General features: G+C 24.7%; 1 protein-coding gene across 1 annotated transcript; it reads left to right on the top strand.

Moving 5' to 3' along the window:
• The first annotated feature begins 761 nt into the window (after nt 1-761).
• On the top strand, nt 762-13,428 carry LOC145837200 (cyclin-dependent kinase-like 1). Its single transcript, XM_082944972.1, has 9 exons — nt 762-955; nt 2,243-2,364; nt 3,605-3,677; nt 4,256-4,346; nt 5,647-5,847; nt 6,950-7,032; nt 7,655-7,711; nt 8,499-8,711; nt 12,850-13,428. Exons 1-9 carry the CDS (start codon nt 776-778, stop codon nt 13,111-13,113), a joined length of 1,284 nt encoding a protein of 427 aa, XP_082801098.1. The 5' UTR covers nt 762-775; the 3' UTR covers nt 13,114-13,428.
• The last annotated feature ends 7,990 nt before the right edge of the window (nt 13,429-21,418 follow it).

Raw genomic sequence — 21,418 nt, 5'->3', positions numbered from 1 at the left:
AACTTATTTATTTAAACTAAGAGGACTTATTTGTTATAGAAGTTTTTTATGACTGTGTTAACGTTTATAGATATTAATTATTATGTTTTACCTGAAAATAAAAAAATATTTTCAATTTTTAAAAAACTGTATACACTTTTGTTTTGATTATTATATTCAAAGTAAATGCTAAATTGTTTTATTACTAATAAGCATTATGTATACACTGTATATTTTAAAATACCTAGCTCTAAATATTTTCAAACTGATTATATATAAACTTTATGCAAAACAAGATACATTTGTATCAGTTTAAAAAACTACTAATTTTTGACTATTTCTTACAACTTTTCTTTAATTTTTAAAATAATTTTTATTTTGTGAAACTTATACTGTTTACAAAGCTATGCTTGTTTCTTCTTGAAACTAACTGTACAATTAACATAAAACTTATCCCTTGGATTTAAATCAAAATTAAAATAACAAAATTTAAACTTGGTAAAAAAAAGAAACTTGAAAAAAAATTTGTTATTGATACTATAACAGTTTTAACTACTATCGTATATTTTTGATTTCATTGATGTTTTTATTTGTTTATAGTTCATTTTCTTAATCTGGTTTGATTTTTTCAATTATAAGTAAGTACATGATGACAAAATTAATTTATCAACTTAAGAAAGTTTAGCTTACTTACATAAGTGACACAAAAAAAAAAAAACAATTTTCATGTTTTTTAAAGTTCTAAAAAAATCATAAATGTTAAACATTATAACAGTTAATTAAATATTTTTATAAAATGATGCTTATTACGGATAAATATGAGAGACTTTGCAAGATAGGAGAAGGCTCGTATGGAGTTGTGTTCAAATGCAGGAACAGAGACAACCATCAAATTGTAGCAATCAAAAAATTTGTTGAGTCTGAAGATGACCCTTTAATCAAAAAAATTGCGCTTAGAGAAATAAGAATGCTGAAAGTAAGATATTTTTTAATATACCAAGTATTTTTATTTAAAAATAATTATCGAAGCTCACAACGTGTTTAATCTACCTAATAATTTTAGTTAAAAAAATATTTTTGTTTCTTTTAAATATCAGATTTTTGGAAAACTTAATTCTTTAGTAATTTGCAGTCGTAAAACTTTAGAAAATAGGTTAGTAATAAAGTGCTATATAGCTAAACTAACATTCTTAGATTAACGTTAAACTAAGTTTATGCAAAAATCTCGAGCGCTAAAATGTTTGATCAATACAAATGTATGTTGAAGTATAAATTAAAGTTTATATCAAGCAATTAAATAAGTTATTTTCAAACTCATTTGCAAATTAAAATAGAAAAGAGTTTTAGGTCACTGAAATAAAACTATAACGAGAACAACTATCCTTGTAACTCTATTTATAAAAGTTTTAGTTAACTTATTGTCCTGGACAAGACAGTTAATTGTATTCGTGGTGTATAACTCGATAACCGAAAAGTTTTTTTTCGTTTACTAGGTATTTTAACCAAACTTTTTGATCGTTATTTTTTGTCGAATAAATAAGAAAATAATATTTTCTAACCTTTTTTATCAATTTTAAGAATATACTTAAACACTTTATTACTCTCGATGTATTTTATGTTTCAACTTTAGTATTAAATTCAAGTTAACAACAACGTAGAACAAATGTTTTCGTATGTGAAGTAAAAAGGATAAACTAAAAGTACTTAAAAGCTTATACACGCAGTCTACAATAACAAGTAAAAACACATTATGAAATAAAACTCTAAATTAAAAACAAAAGAACATGTTCAAATTTTGTTATTAAACTATTGAATTTTACTGATATTTGTAGTATTTAAATTAAATCTGTTTACTTTTAAGTGAAAGTATTCCACCTTCCCACACTGTACCAAATCCTGTGGTAACTTGATCCACATTTTAACTAAATAATCGAAACCAGTGAAAAATTTGTATCAGGTAAACAAACTTGACTAAATTTGTTTAAGAAATATTAAGGCCATTTCTTACCACGCTTGTCAAAGCAGAGCCGTCATAAATATAAGCTTGCGTTTTATAATCTATACTTATATGCACTTAATTGTTGCCTGCATTAGTGTCATTAATTATTATGCCATTTATATTTTGTTGTTTTTCAATCTAAGCTATTAAAAAACTTAAATAAATAAACATAGCACGTTCAAAGGCTTTACCTTTATGTAAACCTAAGTTTATTTTAAAGTTACTGTAGACTACTTACAGATATTTTTTGTTAATTTACAACAGCAACTGAAACACCAAAATCTAGTGAACTTATTAGAAGTTTTCAGAAGAAAACGAAAACTACACCTAGTATTTGAGTTTTGTGATCACACAGTTTTGAACGAACTCGACAAATATCCAAAGGGGTTTGTTTTATAAAATAACAACTATTTTCGTTTTTCACGTTGATTTTTACAAAGTCACTTGTACAAGTAATGTTCAAATCAATCTTCAAGTGAACGTTAAATCAAGTGCAGACTTTGTTAAACTGAACGTGATTGGTAAAGAAAAACCATTTTAAAACGTAGTCTTACTGCAAAACTTTATTTTACCGATTTTAATTTACATGCGTGAAAAGTATCATAGTTCTTGTACTAAAAAGTTTGTGGTTTATTATAAAAACATACTTTCACTAAAACTTAATGTTTTCTTACAAAATAAACTTAAAAGTTGATTTTAAATGATCATAAATTAAGTATATTTTTATAATTTTGAGTAATATAATTAGTTTATTCTAGCTCAAATCAAAATACTTAATTAGTTTACGAGTATAGTAATTGTTGTTTCTTCTTCTTAATGACTTCGAATGAAATATATCAATAAATTTTCTATTAAAGAAAAACAAAAAATAAATCACTAAAGTGCTGTGAAAAGCAGGAAAAGCTCTTAATGCTTTGTTTTTTATCTATTTCACAACCTTGCTTAAAGTTTATAAAACTAGTTTAGTTGTGGTTTGTAGGAAATATCATAATACGTTATAATATATTAAACATTTATTAGAAGGCTATGAAAATATTAATTATGTTTGTTTTACTTTACAAACAAAATATAAATAACTTATAAAAATTTTAATGTCTACAAATTTTACTCAAATAAAGTTTAAGTTATTTACAAAAAGCAAGTTCTTTCTATGCTAACTAGGAAATATTAATTATCAAAGTTATTGGTTTAAAACAAACAATTAGTGCTACACACTAACTTTACTTTTTTTGAATTAAGCAATAAATTGTAATTTTTTGTATAATGTTTCTGTTAATACTAGTAGAAAAAGTAATTTAATTTGAAAACGTTACTTTAGTTATTGATAGAAAAAGTTTTAAAAGTTTTAAAAAAACTAAAACTTTATTTGTTTAGTATTTTTTAGTCAATACAAACACATGGTTTTAATTAGATTTAAAATAGTTCAACAGTCATAGTTTATTGACCGATTTTAAAACACGCTCAAAGTATTTGGTCCTAGGACCTGGTGCTCGAACAACCTTTCGGTTATCGGGTCGCACACCACAGATACCTTTTAACGTCTTGTCAAGGACAATTTTTTAAACTATTTTACTTAGAAACTATGAATAACTAAACACTTTACTAACGATATGAATTTGTTTAAAGGGTCCCGGAAAAAGAAGTAAAAAGCATAATCTGGCAAGTACTTCAAGCTATACAATTTTGTCATCAACATAATGTAAGAAAACAATTTATTATTCTTTAAACTAAATTTGTAGTTATTTTTAACATATTATAAACAACAAATACTTATTCTTACTTTTTTGTTATATTAGTAAACAACTATATTAATAATATATATTATAATATATAACTGTTCAAAAAATATAGGTTTAATCGTTCGCTAACAAAAGATCCTAGTGAAACAACTTCACTGGAATATAAATAAAAACAAATTGTACAGTAATCTTCCTTTATTGTACCAACATATGTTTCTGTGTGTTAACGAATCAACACACTTCAACTGGGTTGTTAATGTAAAGAAATACTCTTTAACTCTTTAACTTTTTAATATTGTAAGTATTTCTTTCCATTAACAACCCAGTTGAAGTGTGTTGATTCGTTAACACACAGAAAAATATGTTGGTGCAATAAAGGAAGATTACTGTACAATTTGTTTTTATTATAATGTATAACTATATTAATAAATTAAGGCTTTAATTTCATACACTTAAAAAATGACTAAATAACTTTAAATATTTTTAAAGTATAGCACGTTTTAATTTGAATTAAAAAAAAAGAATTTTATTCAAACAGTGCATTCATAGAGACGTTAAACCCGAAAATATACTGATCACAAAACAAAGAGTTATTAAACTGTGTGACTTCGGTTTTGCAAGAATATTAAGTTAGTTGATGCTAAAAAAAATTACACATTTTTTTCTACATATAGCTTTTTGTTTAAATTATTGATATTTTTTAAATTTTATGCTTTAAGTTTTCAATTTTTTGATAAATCCTGCAATTTTTTATTTTGAAAAAAAAACACTATTTGGTGCAACTGTTATATAGAGTTTCGGTTAGCTTGTATAAAGTTATCTACAAGTTTTATTATTAGGAATTTTGTACTAATTAGGTTACTTGAGTTAATAAGCAATTTTCCGTTGCCAATTAGCATACAAGTGCCTCATTCAAAATGTATTAATTGCTTCATGCTTTGTAAATTAAGATAAAATCAATGCCCTCTCAAAAGCGTTTACTGTAAATTTAAACTAATTTTATTCAGAGTAGCAATTTAGTTCATTAAAAGTGTTTACGGCTCCTTTGTAGCGTGTACTTGTTATTTTTTTATTTGCTAGGTTGACGAATAATTACTTAGTAAAACTAGTAAAAATTACAACTAAGTTTAATTCTGTAACTTTTAAGTAAGATTTTAATTCTTAAATACTTTTCAATTTAAAATATGACCTTATGATAAGTTTTATGCTCGCATGCTGAATAGAAATTAAAATTTACTTTAGTATAAATAAATGAATTTTTTTTTATGTTAAACATAAAAAAATATATAATTGAAAGTATTTAAAGCTGAAAAATTGCAATTGCACATTTTAACTGATAAAATTTTTTTTAAACTTTAAATAACAGTAAGCTTCATTTTTCCTTCACATTAATGATACCATACACATCAACAATTGTTATCTAATTATATAATACTTTGTAAAGATTATAGATAATTTTAGTTTTATTTTTATATATCATCTAATTTCAGTGTGAGCGTATCTAGCTTTTTTGAACGTTATGTTATTTGTATAAATAATTCTTTTGCATAAAAAAATCTATTTGATTTCTAATTGATTAAAAAAGGCAAAGCCTAAATTAAAACAGTTGAATTTTATTTTAATGTTAGTTATTTTTTAAATGAGGTTTTTTACTTAGATTAATAAGTTTATAGACTACGTAAACAATTTAAATACTTAAACAAAAAAAAAATTACAACGTTAGTTCTAGATTAAAGGACTAAAACAATTTTTCTTACATTCAATGTTCATAAAAACGAATTTTAACATACTGTTAAAAGTCCAAACAAAAATATTTAGTTTTGAATGAAAACCTTTATTAACATTATCTTTTATATTTTCTTTGTTATCAGTATAATAGAGCTCAACTTTAGATAAATATATCCCTTCATTATTTAAATTATTTTGCAGCCGGACCTGGGGACGACTACACCGATTACGTTGCCACTAGGTGGTATCGAGCGCCGGAACTTCTCGTCGGTGACACGCAGTACGGACCACCTGTGGACGTTTGGGCTATCGGGTGCGTTTTCGCCGAACTCTTGAACGGGCAGCCTCTGTGGCCGGGAAAGTCTGACGTGGACCAGCTTTATCTGATTCAGAGAACTTTGGGTCAGTAATGGTTTTTTAAAGTAACTTTTGCATGTAAATATAAAATCAATAGAAGTATGATAATGTTAAATTTTGTAAGAAAATTAAAAGTTTATTATTTTTATAAAAATAGTTAAGATGGGTTTGGAATGTGTATAAGTTTACTACAAAGTTTAAATACAGTTTATTCTTAATTTAATAAGGTTTCATTTTTAAACATTTTTTGTGTTATAGAAAAACTACTATAAATATTATATTAAACTTATTTATAAACACAACTTAAAATTGTTTTATATATATGAAAAATTTCATTGTGTTTTATTTTATTTTACTTATTACTAAAAAAAGTAGTTAAACTACCCGATGATTTTATCTATTAAACAGTGCATTTATTAAACAGTCATTTTATAAAGAAAACAAATTGGTAACAAACCTGACAGCTTTAGTTAATTCAGTTTTAAAAATCTGAAAACTTTTGTACATAACTGTGAGATACGATTTACTTTTTATATTTTTGAGAAAAAAAGAACTACTTTTAAAAGATTTTTTTTTGCTTTTTTTAAAAACTATCTAGTAAATTAACTTACTTTAATTATAAAAGATATTCAAACTAAAATGTAACTTGTTGGTAAAATTTTAACTACTCTAAGTAATGTTACATTCACTTATTTTTAAATAATATAAAATTTTCTTAAATAAAACAAACATTAAGAACTAAAAAACGAAAATCTCTTACTTTTATTTAACAAAATATTTGTTTTTAAACAAATAGTAGTTTTTTGTGTACGTTTAGTATATTAAAGCGTTAAAGTACATCCGTATTCAAATCTACATGTTTTTTTTAAATGTAAAGTAAATAAAAATGTATAAATAGACTTACACGAGTTTTTTATACGCTTATCAAAAATTCAATGAAAAATGAATTATTGACTCTATAAATGTTTTTTATTTTGTATTGGAAATATTCTATAAAATATTAATCATAATAATACGTAGCATCTGCGTGAACTGCTGTAAAATTTGTTTTAAAATTTTCTGAAAAAGACTGCTTTAATAACTTCATAATTTTATAAATTTTGATTATTTAAAGCTAAGAATAATTTTTGTTATTTTTTTATTGCAGGAGACATAATTCCGAGGCACAAGCAGATATTCAGTTCTAACCAATTTTTTCACGGGCTCACTATACCTGAACCAGAAAGCAGAGTAAGTTTCAATGAACAAACTTAAAACCTTTTTAGGTAAAAATAAATTAACATATTGCTAAAAGTTATTAATAGAAAGTAATTTTAAACCACCGCTCACTTCTCACGCAACTTTAAAAGAATTAGCATCAGAATGTTAATATCTCGATTTGAATACTTTAGGGTTATTATTGAAACCTCAACAATTTTAGCGTCTACACCTGTGAGGTAGTGCGCATTGTTTTCAAAGGTGTGTGTGTTTGACTTTCAGCTTTGCGAAACTTTTTATCATTTTAACTAAATAGTTGGAAGGAACAATGGAGTTTACCATATAAGAAAATAAACATTTCTGTAGGTTTCAACTTACAAAGCCTTAAATGTAAATTAGCGTCATAAAACACAACCATTTGCGATTGTATTGAGCTGTTTCGTAAAATTATCGATAGAGAGTGGTAATAAAACATAAAAAGTTAAGTTTAAATAAGATAAAAACAACTTTTACAATTAAGGTTGTTTTAAAAAACAAACTTAAACACTTTAGTTTAAATATATATTATTTAAACAACTACTAAAAAAGCTTAACTTAAAAAAATAACAAATAAAATTAAAATCATTAATTTCAAAATACCTACTTTGAACTGCAGGACCCGCTTGAGCTGAGATACCAGAACATCAATCTTTCTGCACTGGCATTTATGAAGGTAAATGCTGCATTTAACTAACATTTATGATTAGTTGCGTATAATGGCAACAAGTCAAAATTGTTTTTACTTGTAGCTTTTTCATAACTACTTTTTTAATAAATAGTTATTTAAAGTTCAATAACTATACTTGTTGTACTTTATTCTTGCTGGTTATTAAAAACAATACACTATTATTTTTTCAATCTGCAAGAATAAAAAAATCTAAATCATTTCCTATAGATACATAAGCTGAGAACTTTCTTTTATTTAATTTAAAGTAAAGTAAAATAACAACTCTGCTTATATACAATCAAAATATAATAATATTCTATACTATAATCCTTTTTTTAGCTGTTTATTTATCAGTTTTAGAAAAACATAACAATATTTTTAAAATGTATATATTTTCATAATTAAATAGTTTGTTTAATTTCAATATTTTGTACTAAAGTGTTTCAATTAAAAACATAATATTAACTTTAATAAACTTTAACTTTTATAAAAAGGTTTTAAAAATTAATTAAACATTAAATTTAATTCTAAGATTATGTTTCGAAGCTTTTTTTATTCTAGGTTAGAAATTAAATTACTAGACTTTTATAAATTAAATAAATTTTTGTTTGTGAATAGTATTTGTAATATACTATTGAAAATCTGAAACACTTAGATATTTTCTCAAATAACTAAAATGTTTAACCAATTTATACATAAAACAAGTATACTAAATTATAAAGTACTAATTTTTCATATTCTTAATTAAATACGTTAGCACAAGTTTGTTTTTATCTAATGTTTTTAACTATAGGCATGTCTTCAAATGGATCCGGTAGCAAGACTCAACTGCGAACAACTTCTTGACCACGGTTACTTCGACAGTTACAGGGAAGAAATAAAGAGCAATCACCATAGCAACAGCAGGTACCAACACGGTAACAGGTACGGTAGGAGGAGGAAACCCCCAAACAACCAGTTCAGGTTGCCGGCTCCTTCGTATGCAAACAAGTTCAAGTCCTTTCCGGTTAGTTTTTAAAAATGTGTTATTGAGTTGAATTACTACAAAGAAAACTTTTACTTGTTAAAACTTAATAAAATAATTATGCAGCTCCTGTTTTTGTGATGTGTACCTGGTTTAACTACTTATTTTTACTATTACCAGCTTTAGTCTTAACTCTTATAACTTTTTTAATTCCTTTAAAAAATAACAAGTTGAATAAACCAGTGTAGCATTAAATTTAGCGTACCTAAAACAATTACTAGCTATTCTGAGTTTAAATTATATTAAAATCTATAGGGGTTATGAAAATTTAAAAAAAAACTTTATTTTAGCTAAAAAACTGTTTAACTAGTTTCGTTTAGTGGTAGTAGAATATAAGAAATTTTTTTATTTTATTTAGCTAACAAAAATATTAATAGGCAATAGTTTGTACAAAAGTAAACTCAAAAATTATATAGCTCTAGTGATTTTTAAACACTAGACTGTTATACAGTCTATTTCAAAGTTTGGGTAATACATTATCAGACAATAGAAGCTTCAAAGCTCTTTTACCATACGTTTCAGCTCTAACATACTGATTGCCTTTAACAAAAATATTGAAAGTGATGTATCATACTTTTGTATAAAAATTGTTGTTATAACAAACTCCCCAAGAATAAGTAATCTATTGTGCTTGTAAGTATTGTGGTACACGCAAACATCCTGTACAACATTCTACTGTAAAAGTTTTAGCTTTTATTTACTGAAATATGTTTGTTTTAATTCTTAAAAACTAAAATTATTTCGCATAAGCCCTCTTAGTATAGAAAAGAAAGTTTTTATTTTTGCCAGCATGTCTGCTACTTGAAACTTTCAACAGCACTCAACGCGTTAAAAGTGTCTCGAAAAGTTTTAAATAAAACGTTGTAAATGAAGAAGACTTTTTTAATATACTTTATGCTCAAAACGTTGTATAACGTTATGACGATACTATAAATCATAAAAGAAAGTGAGATGAAAAATATAACAATCGATTATGAATGTTTACCTACGTGATATGGATAAAAAAAATTTAAGCTGCTCAACAAGATTAAAATTGATATTTTTGTGTTAGCTAAGTGTCAAGAACTTGTATTGAAAGTATTCACACATTGTTTGCGCTTTAACTATATTTAATTAATTTTTGTCAAGTTTTTTTTAAGTTTTGTTTGTTGAAAATGTACAAAAGCTGTTGTTTTTTAGACAAACATTGCTCATAATAAATTATGTTTACACCTTTTTTAAATATATATACATACACAACTCTAAGAAAATATGTTGGTTTTCATCTTCATAAATATTATAACACCTTCCAAAAATCAATGTGATACTTTTAAAAGTAATTATAGTTACTTCAATCTAAAAACTTTATACTTTATAATTCTAAAAATGAATTGCCATTGAGGTGACAGTATAAAATTATTTAGATCAACACTTAAAAATTCAAATTTGGATAATAGGTATATTTTGATAATAGATAAATAATTATACACTTAAAAATTTGAAACAATAAAACTAGGTTAAAAAGCGATATAAATCCATCCACCTTTTTACGTACAACTTTACTAGTTAAGCTATGCATATGTGCTTAATTAGGACAATAAAAAAAGACGTAAAACATTCTAATCAAGGTTGCTAAAGCAAAAGTTAGATCTTGTAAACAAATACAACTTTTTGAAACAAATAATAACAATAAAATCTAGACGTCTTGTATTTGTCTACTAAACATTAACGACTACATTTTTGTTTGCGTTTAATTTAAATTCTGTTTGCATTTTTTTTAATTTCTATTTACATTTTATTTAATTTTGTTTGAATATCAGCGTTTACATCAACCGCTAAAACGCGAAGTTTTATCCGGCGGTTGTAAAACAAGTAATTAATCTGGCTTGTTGTTTTCGAAAGCCTCCCAAAAATTAAACAATCTAACAACTGTTAGCGTCCCCATAACAACACGAAACAAAACATCTCGTATCTACAAATCGCACAAAAGTTTTCATTTTTATCAGATTTAATCGCCAGATGTTTTATGACGTAACAAAAGTTGTTTATCGGCGGATTATAGCAGGTCAAACATGTTTTTATAAAACCTATTATCATCATTCGGTACTCTTTTTTAAGTATTATTACTTTTGTGAGAGGTCGTTACCACAACATTAAATTGTTTTGTTAGCAATTAAACGCTTTTTACTGTCATCGACCCTTTTTTAGCATTTAAAATTAAAAGCTTTACTTAATAAAGTAACAGAGTTAAAAAAAATTAAGTTTAAAAAGCATCAAACTAAATTAAAATTATTAATAATAGTTCAACTTAACTGAAAACAAGTTAAGCAAATTAAAGTTATTAGTAGAGTCTCGATAATCCTCAAATGACAAATTTTATTAATTTTATTTAAGTTAAGCGAAATTTTAATTGTGGTCATTTGCATTGTTTTAAAAGGTGTGTTTATTTGACTTTTAGCAAGTTTAAGTTATTAGTTGAGCCTCGATAAACCTAAAAATATTAGTTTTCTTAATTTTATTTGTATTTAGCGAAACTTCTAAGCCATTACAAGCAAGTTGATATTACTTTAAATTCTTAAATAATCTAAAAAATTGGTTTTACCGATTTGTTACTAACCAAAAAAACGAGTTGTTTAACTTAGCAGTAAACTTAAAATATTCGGTTCATTTGGATTAGGCTTTAGTAAGTAACCAAAAAAACACAAGTTAGTTTTTGTCAACAAAAAATAGCTCAACTGTTATTATTTCTTAGATAAGAAGAGAGTATTTTTTAATAAAATATACATATTTTGTACAATAAAAAGTTTTTGAGTTTTGTATTATTTAAACAATTACTTTTAAAACATGTTAAGCATTCTATAAATCAGTGTAAGAAATAGTTTTATATTAAGATTGAAACATAAATCAATCAACCGTCACATCAAATAGTCGGCAACAAAACTTCCTAAATTTTAGTTGCATATATCATGAAAAGTGTTTCATTATTAAACAGTGATACAAAGAAATACAGGTTGTTGATAAAAGCTTACTATAATAATATTTTGTAAAGTTATGAAATAGAGAAATATGTTTTGTTTTCGCTTCGAAATCTTTCAAGCTTTACAAAAGTTTATAAAGTCTTGTTTACTTTACAATATAAAAAAGGCTTATAATTTATAATGATTATTTTAAAACAAAGTTTATAGAGTCTTTAAAATGTGCGTCAACTAAAGATCTAAAAACTAATTAAGTCATATAGAACATAAAAAAGCTAATAAGTTCGATTTATATTAATAATTTACGTAAAACAAGATACTTGCATATATATTTTTGGTTTATAAATAAGGTGCCTTTCTTAGTTTCTAATCATTTAAAGTCTTAAACTTTTATTGGAAAAACTTTATATCATAAAGAGTCAAAAATATTTCCTTACTAATCGTTTACTACTTATATTCCAAAAATCACCTCAAGTAAGGTGTGAATTACAGTCATGCTAGGCAGAATGTAGACTAAAATAGTAGAAAGTCTGATAATAAATCTAATTTAAATTTTTAAAATGACATGGTAGCTGTATTCTAAATTAATGGTGAGACTACAGACTACATTAAAGCTTAAAATTTTATAAGAAAGGATACTTGAATTACATAACGTCATAGTTTAAATGCTACAGCTGAAAAAAATTAGTTTTTTTCACTAATTTACATTGAAATAGTGATAATAGAATATTTCAAAACTTATTTATACATATTGGTCATATTTAAATGTAAGTGTGCTAGATTTAGTTATGTATTTTTCTAATAGTTGTTTATGTTTGTTAAACATGTATTGTTTATTTATTTCTCTTTAACCCAATAGTTTTTATTACTTGGAAACTATAAAAGTTTAAAATAACAAAATACGATTTAAACTTGTTTATCAATAAAGCTAATTTTAGATTATCAATGTATTGAATGCATTCAAAAATATATATTGACGATTAATTTTACTATTATATTACTCTAAAGATTTAAAAAAGACACACATACAAAAAATGCATCCAGTATAATTTTTGTAACATTTAGTTTTATGTTACAGCTCATAATTGTTTTCTATTTTTAGATCTTAAAATTTATTAGATGCTTAAATACATAAAAAAACATTAAAAAAATCATGTAAATTTTAGACACTCCTACCGACACTGACGCCGATGAACCCGTACGCCTCCTCCACAAAAACAAGCTCCCCTCCGCACCTCTCGCCTCCGCACTACCAATCCTCCTTCAACAGCAAGATTCCCCTCCACAAGAGCCACTCCAACGAATCTCACTCGAAGTTTCACTACCACCAGAAGACCAACCAGAAAGCGAAGGATCCCAGTTTGAAGCTAAAGGGCGTGCAGGGCTTCCGACACAAGTTCTCCACCCATTCTAGACTCCCGAACATTTGAATCTACCTCTTTTTCTACTACTGTAAAAACTTTATTGTTCAGCTTGTGTGAATTTAAAGTAACAAAAAGATTTAGTTTTTAAAGTAAATAATAAAGCTGTTACATTTTTACAAACTATTAATAAAATAAATGAAACGTTTTGGTTTTTTTAGATAATTTTTTTTTTGTATGCAAAACTTTTTTTCAACTGATTTTTTTAAATCGAAACACTAATTTTTTTTTACTTGCCATTTTGACGAATACAATCTCAACAAAGCTTTTTTTTTTTATATTTAAGTTTGTAAGAACTTAAGCTGCTTTTTAAAATGCACTAACCAATCCTGAAATACCAAAAAAAAAAATTAGAATAAATATTACAATATTCATTACTTTAATCTTTAATTGCATTTTAATGATTAGTGCGCTACTATATTTTATTAATTTTTTTAACATATACAGTTTTTATTTAACTTTAACTTTCTTTGGTTTCTAAACAATCTACATTACTTGGAAATTTACATTACTGCATTTTATAATCTATTTCGCGCTATTTAAACTATTGCTAAAGTTTTTGTACCTAGCAAATTGTTTTTATTTGATTAGTTTGTGCATATATAATGATTTGTTTATATTTAACACTTTTTTACTTAAAAATAAGTTTTTTATTTTTTGTTTTGAAGTCAAATAAAACTCATAACAAAGATCTAAAAAACATAATCAGCAATTAATTGAAAGCAAAGAATATTTATAAAGATTGCATAAACTATTTCACGACATTTTAAGCAAAATATATTAACAAAAGTTAATAAGATTGAAATTTGTTTTTTTAATATAATTGGAGGTTTAATAATCTTTCTATAACGTTTTTATGTTTTTTGTAAAAACTATTGCTACAACAGTTTATGTTATTTTGTGTATAATTTTTACCGTCTGTTATGCTAGTTAATTGACAAAAATCTAATTTTAATTTTAAGTTAACACTGTTTTTATAACAATATTTTTTTACAAAAATATTTGTTACCAAATTTTTTCAATACTAGCAAAAACTTTTTTTAATAGTTATAAGTATTCAAGTAAATTAAAACTCATCATACTTCATATCATGATTACAGTTATTTCTTACATTTAATCATTTTAGCATTTCGTTCAGATGTGTAAATAAAATAAAAATAGTAATTTAGTTGATTTTTTTTACAAAATATTTAAAAATAGGTGAATTTTATAGCACTTGGAAGTTAATGTTTTATACATAAGTAAGAATAATTAGTTTAGACTAATTAGATTATTTAAAACACTAACTAAGTTTCAAATAAATGCTTTTTTTTTGGCATATTTAACCTAATAATATACATTTAATAAGCTATTTTTTATATGCTGAAAAACATTTTTTACTAAAGTATGAAGCTACGATTACATTATAACTTTATCATTTTTATGAAATTTAAAAAAATGATGAAAACTAAATTAATTATTGCTGTTTAACCTTTGATATCAGCAGTTTAAAAATAATATTTTATTAAAAAGTTTATAGGATCAACACGATTACTAGTCGAAACATATTTCAATGTTCAAAAGTCATTTTAACTTATCAATTTTATATTGATTTTACTTTGTTAAACAAAACGGTATGACATACTTGTCTGAATAATGGTATAAAAGAATATATACTTTTGCAAATTTTCTGCGTTATTAACAGTATACTTTTACACACACTTTTAGTACAAAGTTTTTTGATAATAGTTTTAAGGTATAAGTTGAAGGCACTGTTTTAGGCTTAAAATTATTTAGCCGACATAATAAAATATAAAATTGGAGTCACTTTTATTTAGTTTTAAGCTAAAATTAGTAAGTTTTTATGTTCTAATGTTACTTAGCTAAAGTTTTATAAGTATGTTTTGTTTTTAAATTTTAATTGATGTCATGAATGAAAAATTGAGTTCACTATCTTATGTAGTACTAAAAAAACATTAAACAGTATATTTGTATGCTTAAAAATTCTTATATTTTAAAGTTTAGACTCATCTGTAAAAAATAACAGTTTGTAAATAATTTATAAAATAATTCAAACTACTGATATTAATTTTTTTTTCAAATTAAAATATACTTACTACGTTATTGATTATAAGGAAATTATTTTTGAATTTTAAAGTAGTTTTAACGCTCCACTGTACAAAATTTTATAAGTTATAGTGTTAAAACTTTTTAATTCTTCTAAAGCTCATCTTGAAATTAATTTTAATTTCGTTTAAGTTATTAATACGTTAGTCGTCGTAAATACTACATATATATCAAACATCGCCTTAAAAGTTCGAACGCTTCTTCTTAACTTTTACAATTTTATGTTTAACTACTAAAAAATTATTAAAAACTTATCTACATTAATTTTTTAGAAGCCTATTTTTTTTAACTAGTAGTTTGTGTTTTTGCAATATTTACAGCTTTTAGAAATAAAGTAATAACATTCATTTAATCTAAAAATCATTTTGAAATTTATCTTTATCAAAAAATTATGCGGGTAAAAACAATAGTTGTATTCTCTAAAAGTTTGAAAGATTTTTTCTTTATATTCACGAGGATTTTTAAATATTCATTAACGGTTTAAAATATTTACATAAACAATATGCATAAGTTTGTTAGCTTTACTAATTTCTATTGTTATAATACTTATAATGTTTATTTGAACGTTTCAGTTTTAGTATAAAAATAAATTGACATTTTATATCTTACTTCTTTTTTCCATGCTACACTCTTTGTAGCCTTTAAAATTGATACAAAAGTGAAGTTTTCTCAGTTTTCTAGAGAAACTTTAATATGATAACCAAACAAGCACATATTTTTTTATAAATCATTTAAGTTCCTTTGACTACATAAAATTGTACAAAATATTAGCAAAAAAGTAGGTGTGAATTTGTACGGAGTAACTTAACTCTTTTTGTTAACAAGTCCTAACTGTCGATCTTAAAAGTTTACTTTTTAAAGTTAATCTCTATAAAATACTCTACAAACTTTTTTATGTCAACACCTAATACAAATGTGACAACTAGCAATCCATGTAAGCTTAACAGTATGTAATTTATTAGTGTTTTGTAAAAAGATGAACTTATAAAACATTATAACAATTAGCTGATGGTGAACAATTCAAGAATATTTTTAATTGTTCAATAGTAAATTTTTCAAAAGGAAACTTTCTTTTACACGATAGTTAGAAATCAAATCTTATCAAGTTACTCTCAAAAAATTTCCCCAAAAGTATTGAAAAATCAAACGTTTTAGTTTTTTATATAATTTTACAGTTACTAACAAACAATGAAGACTTAAAACAAAGACAAGTTTAATTCCGAAAAAATACCAAAAACAGTTATACAATGCTATATACATGAAAAAATTGAAAATTTCTAGTTTTTACTTGATCTAATCAGTTTATTTTTTAACGGTATCATATGGTTATAAAGTATTAAGTTAAGAAGCATACAGTCGTTAAGTTTATTGACATGAGCTACGGATAAAACTTATAACTAGAAAACAACATAGACTTTCAATTTAACTTCTATAGTTTTGCTTACAAAACGAGTTTAAATGTTTTTTTAACACTTTTAATTCAGTTCCTTAACATTACTAGTTTCAATTGTACAGCTTTATCTAGTACTTAAAAGCTGTTGGTTATTTATAATACATACTTTGAACACTTTAACAATAGTAGATAAAAAATAAGTTTAAGAACACGCAAAAACTACTTAAAGTGTAGTATTTGAAATTCATCAAGGCTAATTTTTTTACAATAATTTTATTTGACATAGTTTGGTATATGCACATTGCACACAGAACAGTCAAAAGTCTTGAAATTGTATCGTTATAGTTTGATTTCGTGCTTCATTTTGTAATAAGATTTTGTTATTAGCAACATATAATATTAAACTTGACATTAATAATTTAAGTTTTACTAGATCCTGAGGAAACTTATTTCATGAGTTCATTGTATTCCCTTTGCTGTAAGACACAAAAACTCTATCTTTATAAAAAGCTATACTTACCTAATGACTGTTTTAATTTTACTACATCAGGAAGTCTGTTAGATATAGATATTCATCACTGATATTTATAATTAGACCTCAGTCGTTACAAGAGTTGTTGAACTTGATGGTTTAGTTTAGCAGTCATTTGCACTGTGGCAAGAAAAATATTTTCTGCATCTTCTAAAGTCAATACTAGCAATACAGAAAGTTACTGGTTATGTTTTATATAACTGTTTTTTGTAATATATAAGCACCTAATCTAGTTTGAATTCAGCATCCCGTTTGTTTTTTAGCTATTAAAGCACAAAGTAATCGAAAGGATATAGTTTTAAGATGTAGCGTAATGAGGTTTTATACCGTAAAAATCTATACAAGTGCAACTAGGTTTACGACTTAGTTTACGTTTAAATTTTTCCTTTTACAAATAATACAAGTTTACTGGTTTTAAGTTTTGCAGAGACACGTTACTGTCCTGGACATGTCATAAACCTGTTCTGGTGTACGACTCGATAACTAAAAGGTTTTTTCGTGCACCAGGTCCTTGGACCAAACTTTTTGAGCGTATTTTTTGTCGTTCAATTAATAATTCTGTATATAGATTTTAAGAAAATATACATTTACAACACATTGCAAACCTTTATTAAGAGTTTTAAACAGTTTCAGACTGTCTTATAGCTTATACATTAAACTAGATATTGACACAATGCATACTTTTTCATTCAATAAATAAAAAGTTTGTGAAAAAAAAGAGGTAAAACTAAAAAAAGAATTTTTTTGGTGTTATTGATTTTTATGTTACAATGGGTTGTAATTTTAGACGGACAGTACACGTAGAAACATTAAAAGCTAAAATATTAAAAACATTTTGTATTTTATATAAAAAGAGATTGTTTTAAAATAAAACTATGTATTTAATACTTAACTTACTCTTCATAAGTTACGTCTGATACGGTTTTTTGTGTTAGGGTGAAGAAAATAAAGCAAGACTCAATGAAGTCGATGTACGTATTAATAAAACTCCTACATGTATTCATTATAAAATATATGACAAAATTGTTTAAGACTTAAAAACAACAAAAAGAGTATTAAACGTTGAAAGTTAATTTAAGTATACATTAGGTGTCTTTATGTTTAAGTTGTAACATAACTTTTTACAATTTGACTTCATTTTTTACTGCAGGTTATACTTAGCACATAAATACCTTTTTACTTTTTTTTATATTTAAGTTCTTAAGGTATTATTATGCATTAAAAATAAAAGTAAAGCTCTAATCATAGATTACCGATTGTTTTTCTGAACAATTAATGCATTAACTTGCTTTTTATTGTAACTCCACTTACTTAATTTATTAACTTATATAGTTAGCTCCATATAATTTAAACAATGTGCTAATTTTTAGTTATTTAGGATTTAGTAGGTATTATTTTTTCAAATATAATTTTCTTTTTATTGCAAGCATTAATTGTTGTTGGGTTTCACGGTTAAATAGCTTTACCTCTTTAATTTACTTTGTGTTTATTAGAGCAGGGAACTGATCAGACACTTGGCGACACATGGGCAGAAAATTTAACCAAGCAAAAAAGAGACAATAAGTCAGCTTTGTTGCGAGCGAATAATAAATTCAGATATTATTAAGCTTTTTAAAGGTGGTAGAATTTGCAATTTACCATGATATGAAAGATTTAAGAAGTTTGATACACCTAAAGATTGTCCTATAAATGAAACACGACACCCTCCTTGATCAAAGACATAATAAAACCTGCCTGGATGAGATGAGGACTGAGGAGCATTCGGATAAATAACATAAGATATAAATCTAAATATGACTTTATAACACGCGTCTTGTTAAAATAGAGTCATCAAATAACTTAAAAAAAAAATATCAAACACGATCACAGGTTCCTTTTATACAAGATAAGAAAAAAGTAATACCTAACAGTGTTAGGTATTACTTTTTTCTTATCTTGTCTAAATCTTAGGCTAACACCAGTCGAAAAGCACAAAAAATGACAAAATCAAGTAGCACTGATTTTATTAAACCGTTACAAATATTTAAGCAGTCAATTCCTAAGAATCTAAGAAACATATTTATAAATTTTTGAAATCTAAAACTAACTTTTAGTCTTTTTTTAAATCTTGAAGTTATTTTGGTAAAAATTTAGTTGATTTTACAACGTAAACTTTTATAGTAAGACAGTTATTCAAAACACACAATAGTTTTATTATACTTCTTTAACAGTTACAAACAATTTTTTAGTAGGTTACTAGAACTATAAAAATATATTTTTTATGTTTCAGAACTTAATTCTAACTATAAACATTTTTCATACTCCGTTAAGTTAGCTAAAAAGTAATTCAGTTGATTTTACTACGTAATTTTTCATGATAAGGTGGTTTATTAAAAAACAAAAAAATTGTATTTAAGTTTATTAATTCATAACAAAAGTTTACGTCATCAATTCCTTAAAATAAAAATAAAAAGATCGTGAAGTTGTAAATCAAAAGAAATTAATTATAGTTTGTTATTTAAATGATAAATTTGTTTTAGTTTTTTGAAATTTTTAATTGTTGTATACAGATAAATTTTCTACTTATAAAAGCGATAGGAAATACAGTAACTGTCACCTAGGTTGGGACTATGAGTACAGCGCAAAAGTGCGTTCGTACCGGAAGTGCGTACCTAGAAAATGTTGGTCTTTATTTACCTACACTTCGCATAATGCAAATATGTTAAAAGCCACTAAAATTTACAAATTACTACACAAGCAAAATCCCCCAAAACAAAAACTTTCACCATTAAACTAAACATGTTTTTTAAAAGTGTACTAGAAGTCTTGAGTATTTACTTAATATGTGTATTGTATGCAAGTACATATTTATTATTGCTGTATACTTTCAAAGTTTGTTAATCTATCTTGGAATTTTTTACTTGACCTTTAAAATTTATATAGTACATATCACATAGTACTAATCTTAAACAAATAAAGGTTTATGAAAACATTGATCTTGCTTTTGTTAAATTTTGTTTATTCAAAAAGTAAATTTAGGGTTATAAAACTTTATTCCTGCTCACTTTTAATTTAGAAATTTTTGTATATTAATTTGTTTTTTAAACAAACAAAAATGAAATAATGATATGATCATCTACATTCACCTTTTTAAACTTTCAAAACATTTTGAAAAGAGCTAGCAAGCAACATAAAGTTTCAGCTAAAACCAAATGACAACCTTATCTAATAAACATATTTTCAAAAGCATGTAGTTTTAAATAGTTCTCAGTTACAATTTTCTTTTTTTATTACAGTTTAATTTAATTTCATTAATGTTGCTATTTGCATTTTTATTTCAGTCATTGTGTATGTAAATGTTAATTCCACTGTTCATTATTTCTGTTTATCAAAATTTTTTATGACTTTTTAAGTAATTTTTATTCCTATGTTTTAATCATAGGGTATTTTTTTGTTCTTTTAATTTACTTAAATGTGATCCATACAATTTATAAATAAAAAAAACTACTATTGTATTACTACTTTACTAAATTGCATTTTGAACACAGTGTTTTTAGGCTAAAAAATGCATACTGTACAGCAGTTTGTACTAGGAAGAAGGTTACTATACATACATTGATCTCGATTTAATGCTTTTATAACAAACTGTTAATTTATGTTTTGAACCTTTCACAGGTACTTTTTAACTTATTATATAAAACAGGAACTTATAATGTCAAAACTAAATGAAGTTAAAAGAAAAGGGTATTTTAATAGATTACATAAAAAACTGATCAACCAAAATATTATTGAAATAGATGAAAGTCATAAAAAATTTCTATTCACTCAATATATTCTTGAAGGTCTCAACTACTCACTAAAATTGTTAGAACTACCAGCTGTATGTAATTTTATACTATGTGTTAGCTCTATGTATAATTTTGATTTTTTTTGTAAAACTTACGTTTGATTTTTGTTTATTAATTTACTTTTATAAGAGTGAACAGTTTAAAAAAAAATATGGATAATTTTTTGAGAAAATAATAACTTTATGCAATAACAAGGTGGTCATTTAATCTGAAATCCTTGAATAACCTGACATTTCAAAATTTAAGTAAACACAGGGTTGCCACACACTAATGATACTCAGGATAACTCAAGATATTTTGATTTTAAAAAAACTAAGGCTGGCTCAGGGTAACTTTACTTTGTTATAAAAATCTCAGGAAAATTAAAGGTTTTTAAACAGTTTGAGGAGAGTATTTTTCTAGATTTTTAATAAGATTCAGATAAATTAATTTCAAAATTTTGCTCTCTTCTAACCA

The sequence above is a fragment of the Thalia democratica genome, chromosome 5, assembly GCF_965202585.1.
Source record: "Thalia democratica chromosome 5, ktThaDemo2.hap1.1, whole genome shotgun sequence".
NCBI classification, from domain to species: domain Eukaryota; kingdom Metazoa; phylum Chordata; class Thaliacea; order Salpida; family Salpidae; genus Thalia; species Thalia democratica.
The sequence above is the reverse complement of the archived record's forward strand: the minus strand, read 5'-3'. Positions and strand labels throughout refer to the sequence as shown.